General features: G+C 42.2%; 1 protein-coding gene across 1 annotated transcript in view; it reads left to right on the top strand.

The window, feature by feature from the left end:
* The window catches only part of LOC114910223 (immunoglobulin gamma-1 heavy chain-like), a 29,595-nt gene extending 25,082 nt beyond the window's left edge, over positions 1-4,513 (top strand). The window contains exons 4-6 of the mRNA XM_029250419.1: positions 3,271-3,360; positions 3,559-3,776; positions 4,462-4,513. Coding sequence (XP_029106252.1) covers positions 3,271-3,360; positions 3,559-3,776; positions 4,462-4,513 — 360 coding nt within the window. The remainder of the gene's footprint in view (positions 1-3,270; positions 3,361-3,558; positions 3,777-4,461) is intronic.
* The last annotated feature ends 8,593 nt before the right edge of the window (positions 4,514-13,106 follow it).

Here is a 13,106-nt window from a genome sequence, read left to right as displayed (position 1 = left end):
ACCACCCTAAGAAGGACTTGAAGACCAGACCCACCAGAGAACAGGGACAAGCCAAACCTGCTGTGCCGTTGCATTACCATGCCCCCCTGAGAAGTGAGCAGTATCTTTTTTATTAGCTCTACAGCACTGAGGAGCATTTCCTGACCAGGTATTGCATTGCATTCTATGGACCACTGTGTGGGAATGACCAAGAATTATACACACACACACACACACACACACACACACACACACATTTTCTGAATCGCATGTCCCATACGGGGTCGCGGGGAACCGGAGCCTACTCGGCAACACAGGGCGTAAAGCCGGAGGAGGAGGGGACACACCCAGGACGGGACGCTAGTCCGTCGCAAGGCACCCCAAACGGGACTTGAAACCCAGACCCACCGGAGAGCAGGACCCGGTCCAACCCGCTGTGCCACCGCACCCCCCGAATTATACATAATTTACTATTTTTAATTTCAACTTCATAAATATGATGCACAACTGACTCAGTAATTTTGTTCATCATTACTAAGCATTAATGAGCTTAATTAAGAATGGATTGTATGCTGATACTCAATCATTATCAATAACCTCTTATGAAAAGGCAGGGTCATAGTGGTCCAGACCCTATTGTAGGGGACAAATAGGAATATATGGAGACAGGCTGGTGAGGCTACTACCTAGGAGGACAGTATAAGGATACAGTCGAACCATCTGGACAGTATATTATATCCATGTGACAGCGATGATGAAGTACAATAAGGATGAACTGTGTGCTGTGAGACCTTCCATGTGGACCTGCCTACAGCTCTGAATCCTCCTTTTAAACTGAGTGTCACCTGTCCAGTCAGAGGGAGGAGTTCATGCAAACTGAGCTCTTCCTTCTACATTTATATCTGTGCACTGAGCAAAGAGGGAACAAACGCTGAGTTCTGGCTGCTTTAACTGACATTTTACCACAGTCACACACATTCACCATGACCTTCTTAACTGCTCTCCTCTTAATGACAACATGCTTAACAGGTGCATTTTAATGACAAATATAAGCCGTGTCTACTCTTGAGTAGTGAGATGGAGGTTTAATGTTTGTTTTCTTTCCACAGGTGTTACTGGTCAGACACTGACTCAGTCTGAAGCAGCAGTTAAAAAGCCTGGAGAATCTCATCGACTCACGTGTACATTCCCTGACTCATTCAGTGGCAATACTATGCACTGGATCCGACAGCCTCCTGGGAAGTCACTGGAATGGATTGCTTATATTAGCAGTAGTGGTAGCACCAACTATGGCAGCTCTTTTAAAGGCAGATTCACCATCTCCAGAGACAACAGCCAGAAGCAGATATATTTACAGATGAACAACTTGAAGGACGAAGACACTGCAGTTTATTACTGTGCGACAGACACAGTGAGTGGAGACACTGCAGGGCTGTACAATAACTGCTCCAGTACATCTCACACTGAGGTTCACTGAAGTGTGTCTCTGCAGCACTGTCTTGTTCTTGTCCACCTGGAACTGTTCTAGAAGTTTCAACAAAGAACTGAACGTGATGAATGGAGGCTGAAGTTACATTTTTGTCTGCAGTTTCTAATTTAAATCCCTAAATTCAAGACTGAATAAGCTCACCCTGTCATTCAGGTTCATTGAAGCAGTTATGAATAAGAAAATTTACATTCTTCATTTTACCACTGAAAGGTAGATGAGTGATTTTTGGCATTCTGTTTTTCTGGTTTAGTCTGATTCTTTAATCATATTCTAATGTTCGTTAATACTTTGAGATCTCAACCTTTCTGTTTAAGGTATGGCTTCAAGCCTAATGTTTGCCCCTTTTTTAGAATCCCACAATGAACTTCTAATAACTGCGTTTTATATTACCCAAATCAAAGATTCCATAAAGTTTTCTAGAAATGTTGCATTGTTTAACAAATCACTGGCTGAGTCTTCCAGCTCATTAATTTATGTTGAGGACTGACCATCTTCAGAACTCCGGTTCAATTAAATATTTCAGAGTAAATCAAGTAAATAACTGAAAAAGAGTAAACAAGCAAAAGATCACATCATGGGAACACAAACTGCATAAGAGCTGCCTCTGAGAATTTCTACAAGTTATTTACATTATGTATTAGTTCACTATATGTACATTATGTTACCCGCCTTAACCGGAGACAGCAGCTCCACCATCCACTGTCTGCTCTTCTCTTACTGTAACTTTATTACGATGTGAAGGAATACAACTTAATATATATGTTAAGTATCGATCAGGAAATTACAATTGTTCTTGTGGGCTGTATTACGTTAGTGGTTGATTTTAGCATATTCATTTTAAGTTTCATGTAAGACAAAATAGCTTTCCTATTACAGTAATTTAAGGATCAGTTCACAATGTCTTGTTCAGACCATTTTACCCCACTGTTTTTTCCAGCAGTTTACTGGAAATCCCTCACCTCTTCTGGGGCAGTGGTAAAGAGACCTGGAGACTCTGAAACTATTCTTTATAGTGGGTGGTTTCATCATGAGCAGTTACTGGATGCACTGGAACCGTCAGCCACCAGGGAGAGGACTGCAGTGGATTGGGTTCATTTACACTGGTACTGACACAACCTTCTCAGCATTCTTCCAGGGCCAGTTCTCCATCACCACAGACAGTTCCACGCTGCACTGGTAGCTGAAGAGCCTGAAGCTGGAAGATGCTAGAGTGTCCTACTGTATCTTTTACTGGGTGTTTTTAGTGTCCAGTTTGCAATGTCACTGCCATAATATACCACAGGATGGCATTCTTGTACTGAAAGGAAATCATGTAAAATGATATATTAACTCTGGCAGTTATGTCACACCTTTCTTTCCAGCACAGAAAATCATGGTTATGATATTGTAATACACTGAACTCCATAATGGCAATATGTACTGTAAAGGGAATTCTGAATTTTTTGTAAAGTGTAAGTTTAAGTCCACTTACTGTCTCTGTAGCGGATGTAGCCCGATCCTTCCGTCGGGTGAAGACTTGTAAAGTTGCGGGTCCAGACAGCATTCCGGGCCGCGTGCTCAGGGCATGCGCGGTCCAGTTAGCGGGTGTGTTTACGGACATTTTTAACCTCTCCCTCTCCCACTCAGTCGTCCCACTGTGTTTTAAAACATCAACCATTGTGCCTGTCCCAAAACAATCAAAAATTACATGTTTAAATGACTGGCGCCCTGTTGCTCTGACCTCCATAGTCAGTAAGTGCCTGGAGAGATTGATTAGAGACTATATCTGCTCTGTGCTGCCTGCCTCATTAGACCCTCTCCAGTTTGCCTACAGGAACAACCGTTCCACAGACGATGCCATTGCCTTCACTCTCCGCACCGTTCTTTCCCACTTGGAGAAAAAGAACACTTACGTGAGAATGCTGTTTGTAGATTACAGTTCAGCTTTAAACACCATTGTTCCCTCCAAGCTCAGTGTGAAGCTCCGGGCTTTGGGTCTGAACAACTCCCTGTGCAGCTGGATACTGGACTTTTTAACTGGCAGGCGTCAGGTGGTCAGAATAGGCTGCAACATCTCCTCTCCGTTGACCCTCAACACCGGCGCCTCGCAGGGCTGCGTTCTGAGCCCTCTCCTGTACTCCCTCTACACTCCCGGCTGTGTAGCTACGCACAGCCCCAATGCCATCGTGAAGTTTGCCGATGACACGATAGTTGTAGGCCTGAGCACTGACAGTGATGAGGGGGCCTACAGGGAGGAGGTGCACACTCTGACACATTGGTGTCAGGAGACCCACCTCTTACTCTTACTCAGCACCACCAAGGCCATCAGGTACAGTTGGGAAAAGAAACTGAATGAAATGAAGCACAGGACTGCCACTGAGGATCACTGAACTGCAGTTTACTGTGCACCTATTTTATATATATATATATATACACACACACACACAATACATATACACATTATGTATTAGTGCACTATACATTTATTATATGTCACTTTCCCCGACTGAGGAAGACAGCTCCATCGTCTACTGTCTGCGTTTCTCTCACTGTAACTTTATTACCATGTGAATGAATACAATTTAAAATATATGGTATGTAAAGTACATGTCTCTCTCACAGACACACACACAGTTTCTGAACCGCTTGTCCCAAATGGGGTCACGGGGAGCCAGAGCCTAACCTGGCAACTCAGGGCATAAGGCTGGAAGGGGATGGAACACACCCAGGATGGGATGCCAATCCATCGCAAGGCACCCCCAGCAAGACTTAAACCCCAGACCCACCGGAGAGCAGGACCCGGTCCAACCCACTGCGCCACCGCACCCTCAAGTACATGTCCGGAAATTACAATTGTTCTTGCGGACTGCATCATGTGTGTTAATAGTGAGTGTTTTCAGCATATTTATTTTAAGTGTCATGTAAGGTAAAGTACTTCTCCTGATACAGTAATTTACTGATATCTCTACACAATGTCTTGTTCAGACCATTTTTGTCTCACTGTTGTTTTTCAGCTGTTCACTGTCAGTTCCTGTCCTCCTCTGGAGCAGTGGTGAAGAGACCTAGAGACCCAGTGAAACTGTCCTGTAAAGTGTCTGGGTTCTCCATGAGCAGCTACTGGTTGCACTGGATGCGTCAGCCACCAGGGAAAGGACTGTAGTGGATTGGGTTCATTGACACTGGTACTGGCACTGCCTTCTCAGAGTCCCTCAAGGGCCAGTTCTCCATCACTAAAGACAGTTCCATACTGTACTTGGAGGTGAAGAGCCTGAAGCTGGAAGATGCTGCAGTGTCCTAATGTATTTTTATTATGTGGTTTTAGTGTTAAGTTTGCAATGGCACTGCTGAAATATACCACAAGATGGCAGTCTTGAAGTGAAAGGAAATTAATGTATGTATCATAGCTGTTATACATGTAACCTTTCTTTTCAACACAGTGAATCATGGTTATGACAGTGTAATACCTAATTTCTAATACCTAATTACCTAGTGGAAATTACTTATCCTTCCTGGATCGGGGCCTTGGCGTGGCGGATGGGCTTGCGTGATCTAGGGATCTCCAGAGCTATGTCGTCGGGAACATTATGCTTCTGGTAGGGTCTTCCAAGGCGAACAGGTCTGGAGTGAAGATCCAGAATAACACGATCCAAAAACCTCCATGAAAAAAGTAAACAGGAGATCGTTTACCCTGCCCGGAATAGGGCTTTCGGGACCTACCCCTGGAGCCAGGCCTGGGGGTAGTGTTCCTAGGCGAGCGCCTGGTGGCCGGGCAGCCCATGTAGCCCGGCCGGGCTCAGCCCGAAAAGGCATCGTGGGGGGTCCAGAGGTCATTCAAAGTGCTTTACAGTCAAAGTAAGAATTAAAATAGATGAAAAGTTAAACCATCATAAAACAATTTCAAAAACAGGTTAGTCAAATATTTCAGATGGGATTGAATAAAACACACACACACACACACACACACACACACACACACACACACACATTGTCTGAACCGCTTGTCCCATACAGGGTCGCGGGGAACTGGAGCCTACCCGGTAACACAGGGCGTAAGGCTGGAGGGGGAGGGGACACACCCAGGATGGGACGCCAGTCTGTCGCAAGGCACCCCAAGCGGGACTCAAAACCCAGACCCACCGGAGAGCAGGACCCGGTCCAACCCACTGCGCCACCACGCACCCCCCTTATTGTAATACTTTAACTTATTTGCAAAATGAATGTTCGGAAATCCAAAATATGCTCTTTCCCATTGACACTAATGCACACACACACACACTTTCAGAACCGCTTGTCCCATACGGGGTCGTGGGGAACCGGAGCCTAACCCGGCAACACAGGGCGTAAGGCCGGAGGGGGAGGGGACACACAGTACGGGGACACCAATGCAGAAGCCATTAAATAACCGTCTAAAACATATATTTTTGTGAGACAGCTAAGTGCCTAAGACTTCTGCACAGTACTGCACTTGTCACATGTCACCCAAAAATGAGGAAAGATTTATGAATGTTTTTTATTTATTCTTTAAGCATCATCTCCAGTTAAGCAGGAAGGCTGAGAAAACCAGTGCAGAAATATATAATCAGATACATATAAACTGCTGCCTCAAGGTCCAAAACCATTTAGTGACCCTTCTCGTGATCTGTGGGGACAGAGATGTTTGAGCTGGGAACATTTTTCCCATCAGTACTGATACTGTGCAAAGAAGCTCTGTTTACTCTGGTGTCTCCTATCTCTTTTGGGCTTAAAGGTGTCAGTTTGACCTCTTCGTATCCTTCATGTTTTTACATGTCTGATGAAAGCATTCATAATAAAACTCAGGGTTATGGGAGATAACTGGAGTACATGGAGGAAAATCTTCACAATCACAGGAATATATATTATACAATACAGGTGAATTTGAAAACATTATTTTAATTGGTGAATATGAAAACACTATTACTTTACTATTACTTTTTTATTTCTCTATTTTGTGTTATTAAATTTTTGATAATACCTATCTAATATCCCTCATTCCCTGTCAATGACCACTTCTCTAATGCAGGATCGCTGTGGTCTGGAGCCTATTCCAAAAGCACAGGACAAGAGCCAGGGCAAATCCTGGCTGGAACATCACTCTATTGCAGAGCACTCACTCACACTCATTCACTCACACACAGAAAAAGCACAGTTTAGAGTAATTTGCTCACCTGAAACATCTCTTTGCGCTGTGGGAGGAAACCAGAGCACTCTGAGGAATCTTAAGTGCAAACCAGAGCACTGCAGGGCTGTACAATAACTGCTCCAGTACATCTCACAATGAGGGTCACTCAAGTGTATCTCTGCAGCACTGTTTTGTTCTTCTTGTCCATATGGTAGAACTAGCAGGAACTGGTTTCTGCTCTAACTAAATAAAATTAACATGAACCCCTTCAGGAAAGTCCACTATTGTAGAAGTACCTGTTTTGGAATCCTACAACTGTTGATTAATGAGCAAGGTGTTGCAGCAGGTAACTCTGGTGCCTAACATTGCCTTAACTTTTGAGTGTAGGTTTGAATCTGATTCAGGGTGTTTTGAGTTTACATGTTTTACTCCGGTTCAAAATGAAGACATGCAGGGAAAAAGGAAATGATAAACCACATCTGTGTCCTCCCTTCAAAATGTGCTGCTTTTATAAAAAAAAAAATTAAAAAAATCTATGAATCATGACAATTTAAAATCATAATACACACACACACACACACACACACACACACACACACACACACACACATTCTCAGAACCGCTTGTCCCATACAGGGTCACGGGGAACCGGAGCCTACCCGGCAACACAAGGCGTAAGGCCGGAGGGGGAGGGGACACACCCAGGACAGGATGCCAGTCCGTCACAAGGCACCCCAAGCAGGACTCGAACCCCAGACTCACCAGGGAGCAGGACTGTGGTCCAACCCACTGCGCCACCGCACCCCCCTAAAATCATAATAGAGAGAGAAAAATTTATAAAGTGTAGGTCTCTGGAGTGGATACAAACTTTCATATGGTCTTTCAGGAAAATGACCCAATGCTCTCGCTTATAGACAGCTTTCTTTATGGTACAACAACAGCAGCAAAGACAGACTTGAAACTGACAAACTTGAGGTTACAAATTATTGTCTTTGGCCACAAAAATACCTTCTATCAGCATGCGTGTGTATTGCGGAATCAGTGACATAATAATACACAAATTATGCTCTATAGCTCATGCAAAACTGCCTCACCGACAGTTAGAATTTAACACTGTGTTTACACAGAGGAGGTGTGCAGAAGAATGTAAAATTAACTGTACAAGTTAGTACAGTATACACTTCAGACACACAAATTTGAAAACAGTAAAAATAGTCTCACATTGTTTTTATCCAGGATTTCATCATCTACTGTAAGTATTTGTATTTTACCTATACATAGTAAAAATGTTATTATTACACTAATCTCATCTCTGTTAAAGGTTGAAATGAAAAAATAAATTGGTACAAATTTTTTTTGTTCGCTCATACATCAACTGTTACAATACTAAATGTCTTCAGAAATAACGTTGTCTCTATAAGACAAACGTATAATGTGTATATGGTGTATATAAAAGGGAAAGAGGTATCTGCTGGATTTTCAAAAGAAAGTTAACGCATCATTCTGGATCCATTTGATTTAATTCTTCGATAAAACTATATACTGTACCTACAGAATATGAGATGGGTATATAGTATAGGTGCAGTATATTGTATATACATTAATTCAACAAATGTTAAATACATAGAGAATCTAACAGTAAACTTTCATGTTGCAGACATTTTTGTTCAACGTTTTCCTCTCTATAAGAAGAACGCTGTGATACTGAAAATAGCTACGTAATATTTTTTATTATATATTAATGTATTATTGTAATCAGTTCAGTACTAATTAACCTTGAAGGTTATTCAACATCTAGGAACAATAAAGAGAACTTCCCAGCAGTCTATTGAAACCTCTGGAAAGGTCTATGCAAAGTTACCCTCCACGGTACTGCTACAAATTCAAAATCACACAAAGTATCAGGTCACACAGACACTAAATTCAAAACACATTTCAATTCAAAACCTTACTACTCAATTTTTTTAATACAGTTTACTTGTGTTTAAATCTACAGGTATGCGCTGCTTTCAGGCAGCGACGGACCACGTATACGACGGTGGTCCCATAAAAATATAATGGACTGAAAAATTCAAATCAATCAAAAGAGCGAATCAAAGAGTGATGTCGTATGGGTCGTAACATAATGCATCGCTTACGTTTTAAGCATGTTTTGTAAACAAACCAACTGTGCTGCCACTGCCAGACATATGACAGAGTATATACAATTTATGTATAGTACATAATACATGATAATGTAAATAAACAACTCTGTTACTGGTTTATGTATTTACTGTACAGTAGCTTTTATTGTTATTTTAGACTGTACTCTTTCTACATAAGAAAGTTCCGGAATGTAAGACAGTACTGTACACTCTATGATGTTCGCTCAGCGACAAAGTCGAACTGGGACTGGTTTCACAGAATGTAACCCCGTCGCTAAGTGGCACATACCTGTATTTAAAAATGTGGGGGAAAGAAAAAAACTTGTACAGAACATAAAACATTATACACCTGACACTCAGTGCAAGACCCTGACAGCTGGTTATTGAAAGATCACTGACTAAATACAGTAGAATACCTGATATGAGATACACCAGTCCTGTTACATTTTTCTCGGGTTTTACCTATAAAATCACCACTCAGAAATTTCAATTTAAAATCATGAAAAGCCATGGAGTTGGGAGAATAGGAAAAAATCTTGATCAAAATTAGCTATGAACACAGATTGAAAATACAGATGTGTGCGTCTATGTCCAACTAACAAAATTCCAGAAATACAAAATACATTTTGTTAAAATTCAAATACACCATTAATGACTTCTGTGTTTCAGGATAAATGCATGATTCATACATTATAAACTTTTCAGAACTTTTTAAAAATGTCACATTATTGAGGTGTCCTGTTTCTCACGGCTCTCTTCCCCTGTTTCACACAGACAGTTAAAGAGTATGTGTGACACACAGGGGCTGGATACCAGAGGTAGGACTTAAGCTTGGGATCTTTTACGTTTAAGCTCAATGGGCAAAGCAATTCTCATGGTCGGGGACACGCGTGGATCCAGAATCGAGGCGCAAGCATTGGTCTGAGGGATGATCCGAGGTCGTGGTCGATGAGGCGAGGAAAAGGTCGAAACCGCGGGAAGCAGGGCTCAGTGACAAGGAGGTGGACAAGGGAGCAAGGAAGGGGGGGACACTAGGTGAAGGTGAGGCAAAGCAAAGGTAAAGCTGAAGACAACAGGTGGGACGGTTGCCTCATATGAGATTCCATGACCTGGGAGCGGTGGAGTGGCTCCTTATATACTCTGCCCTGCTGATCATAGCCAGGTGCTTGTGTCTGGCGAGTGGTTATGGGTGTGACAGTATTTTAGTTACCAAGTTCAGCGAATTTCATTTTAAAATTTATAAAAATAGGCACTTCGTAGGAATCCTGAAAAAAAACTGTTTCCATAATAACTGTTAGCTATTTAATATTAATTAACTCAAAGTGAACCTGTTCTTTGTCAGAAGCTTCTCATCAAACGACACAGACTGAGAAAATGTGGCAGAACTGTGATTTTACCTATAGCAGTGTACTATTTTTACTGACCAAGTATTAGTGAATTAATGTAAACAATCTAGTTCTTATTCAACATGAATAATTATTCGACAGTGTACAGGAGCAGCAGTGAAGACGTTTTCAAAACAGCATCTATTTAAAGCTGTAGGGGGGTCTATGCAAAGTTATCCTCCACTGTACTGCTATAAAAATCAGAATCACATACAGTATCAGGACATACTGACACCACTTGTTCTGTCATATTGAACAATGGAACTGAATATTGTTGGGAGTTTAATCTTCATACTGGGGTCTCTACAAGGTAGGACCGGAGAAATTAAAACTGCAATACAATATTGTAAATGTACTGGATACACAGATGAACTTAAAAGTACTGAAACTGTGACATGTTGGTTTTTACAGGGATCCACTGTGATGACATAAAGCTGGATCAGTCACATCCTCAGGTGAAGAGACCAGGAGAGTCTGTCAAGCTGTCCTGTGTCATTTCTGGGTTTCAAGGGACAGGATGCAACATGCACTGGATACGACAGAAAGCAGGTGGAGGACTGGAGTGGATTGGAGTTGTCTATTCTGGTAGTACAGATGATCCAGACTATGCAGCGTCCCTGAAAGGACAGTTCACCCCGACTGAGGACGTAGGTATTTTTAATTCCACTCTGAATATAACTAAAATTTAGAACAAACAAAATCAAATGATTGTTTACTCAGTATTTATCCAAATAAACAGTTTCAGTCCATAAAGAGTATTTTACCTTATCACTAAAAACAGGACGTTCTCAGAAAAGTAAAAACCCCCACAGAAAAACACCCTCAGAACAACGTTTTCTAAAGAAGAAGAACAAAAACTAAAAGCCACAAAACAAACCACCATCCACACACTAGCAAGAGCTCTTTATAGCAAACTACTTTAATTACCAACTGTTGTCAGACTAGCTGCTTTTAAAGTCCTTATTATTGTCCCTTAAATGTCCACAGCTGGTCCTCCTCACTATCCATTAGGACAGGGGCGGTACATTAGAAGGTGTCCATCAGGTACATCCTGCCTCCTGCCCTGGACTGAACCACTAACACATTCACAAGGTTATAGTTTCTATTACCTCTATGGAGATGATTGTGCTGCTACGATTATGACTGTTTTCTTGATTCTTGGAGTTCCAAAAACTACTGCAACAGACAGAGGCAGGCTCGTGCTCGTGCTCGTGCTCTTTTTCATTCACTCGAGCGCAAGGACAGAGGGGGGAATGGGGGCACCGGGAACGGGTATTCGAGAGAAGGACTTCGGGGACGGTGGTGTCGTCGTGGGGCTCGGGAACGAAGGTCCGGGTGTGTGCGGGGTTTGTAAACGGTGATCGGGCGTGCGTCTGCTGTATGCTTCCTCCTCGTCCCTTCTCTCCCTCTCCTCACTGGGAGCACCAGGGGTAAGAAATAGAGGTGGCAATTAGTCTCAGCTGTGGGCAGCTGCCCTCGGGCTCCGCCCCTTCTTCTCATCGCCTCGGCGTGCTACACCTACATTTACATTTGTTTATTTAGCAGATGCTTTTCTCCAAAGCGACTTACAATGGATACCATGTAGTGTTACTAGCCCACACACCTTATTCACCAAGGTGACTACATTGCTAGATACACTACTTACAAGGGGTCACTCATCCATGCATCAGTGAAACACACTCACTCTGTGACACCTTTCAAATCACTAAAGCATAGTATTAATGTTAGTTTTATACTAGACTCTTGTGTCTCAGGCCTCCATGGTCTCTATCACAGCTGTACTCTGTAACAAGTGAACAGTATAATTTCAAATTGATCAATGTACAGTACCACTATTAAATTAACCACGATTATATGAACCAGTCCTGAACAAACCAAACCAATAACTTATGTAGTAAATGAAGCTCTTTTCTTACAGTCCATTTCTGTCCCGCTCTGTCCTGTATAAAATACCTTTCCCACACACAATATTTAGTATGGGACTGTAATTTTGTGGTTTTTCTTATCTATTTGAATTTACTTTCATTTAACTCAGTTTTAATTCACACTTCAAACTATTTGTCTTTATCTGCGGGGGGGATGTAGTGGCGCGGCAGGTTTGGCTGGTGCCTGGGTCTGGGGTTCGAGCGACTTCCAATGAACATTGTGTGGGGATATCAGCTCACATTTTATTCATGCAAGGTGACTTACACTGCTATATACACTACTTGTAAAAAAATTTTAAAAATCTCAAGTGTCAGATTATGTAAACGTAGGCCATTGTCCAGGAACAAACCTTTTTTTTTTTTTTTCCCTCCAGTCTGTTTCAGCCTCCTGGGGCCAGTTTGTTCCTGTTTGCTGCACTTTGATAACATTCGCCCATTGTTAAGCCACCTACAATTATTTACCAATTTACACATATACAGATATATACATTTTTTCTGCATTCATTCGACAGTGTTAAAAATGAGCATATTTAATATATTCACTTTAACAACAATTATATCGTGTAAGATTAACTTTGATGTATATAGAATATTTATGCTTCATAATATGTTCTTGCCATAGTATTTGTTGATATCCATATTGAATACATGATCAGATTATGACTGAATGTGCAATTGTTGTTTTTCAGCTGCTCACTGTCAGTCTCTGACCTCCGCTGAAGCAGTGGTGAAGAGACCTGGAGACTCACTGAAACTGTCCTGTAAGGCTCTGGTACTAACACTACCTTCTCAGAATCCCTCAAGGGCCAGTTCTCCATCACCAAAGACAGTTCCACAAACACACTGTACCTGGAGGTGAAGAGCCTGAAGCCTGAAGACACTGCAGTGTATTACTGTGCTAAAGACCCACAGTGAGTGCAGAGACTGCAGGGATGTACAATAACTTCCCTTGTTGATCTTACAGTGAGGGTCACTGAAGACTACAGACTTGCCATCTTGGGAATCAGTGAGTTACGGTGGACTGGCTCAGGCCAGAAGAGGCTATTATTGGGAGAAATGCTGCTG

The sequence above is a fragment of the Scleropages formosus genome, chromosome 3 (genome assembly GCF_900964775.1).
Source record: "Scleropages formosus chromosome 3, fSclFor1.1, whole genome shotgun sequence".
Taxonomy (NCBI): Eukaryota; Metazoa; Chordata; class Actinopteri; order Osteoglossiformes; family Osteoglossidae; genus Scleropages; species Scleropages formosus.
Note: the sequence above shows the minus strand (reverse complement) of the source record. Positions and strands in the feature narration are given on the sequence as shown.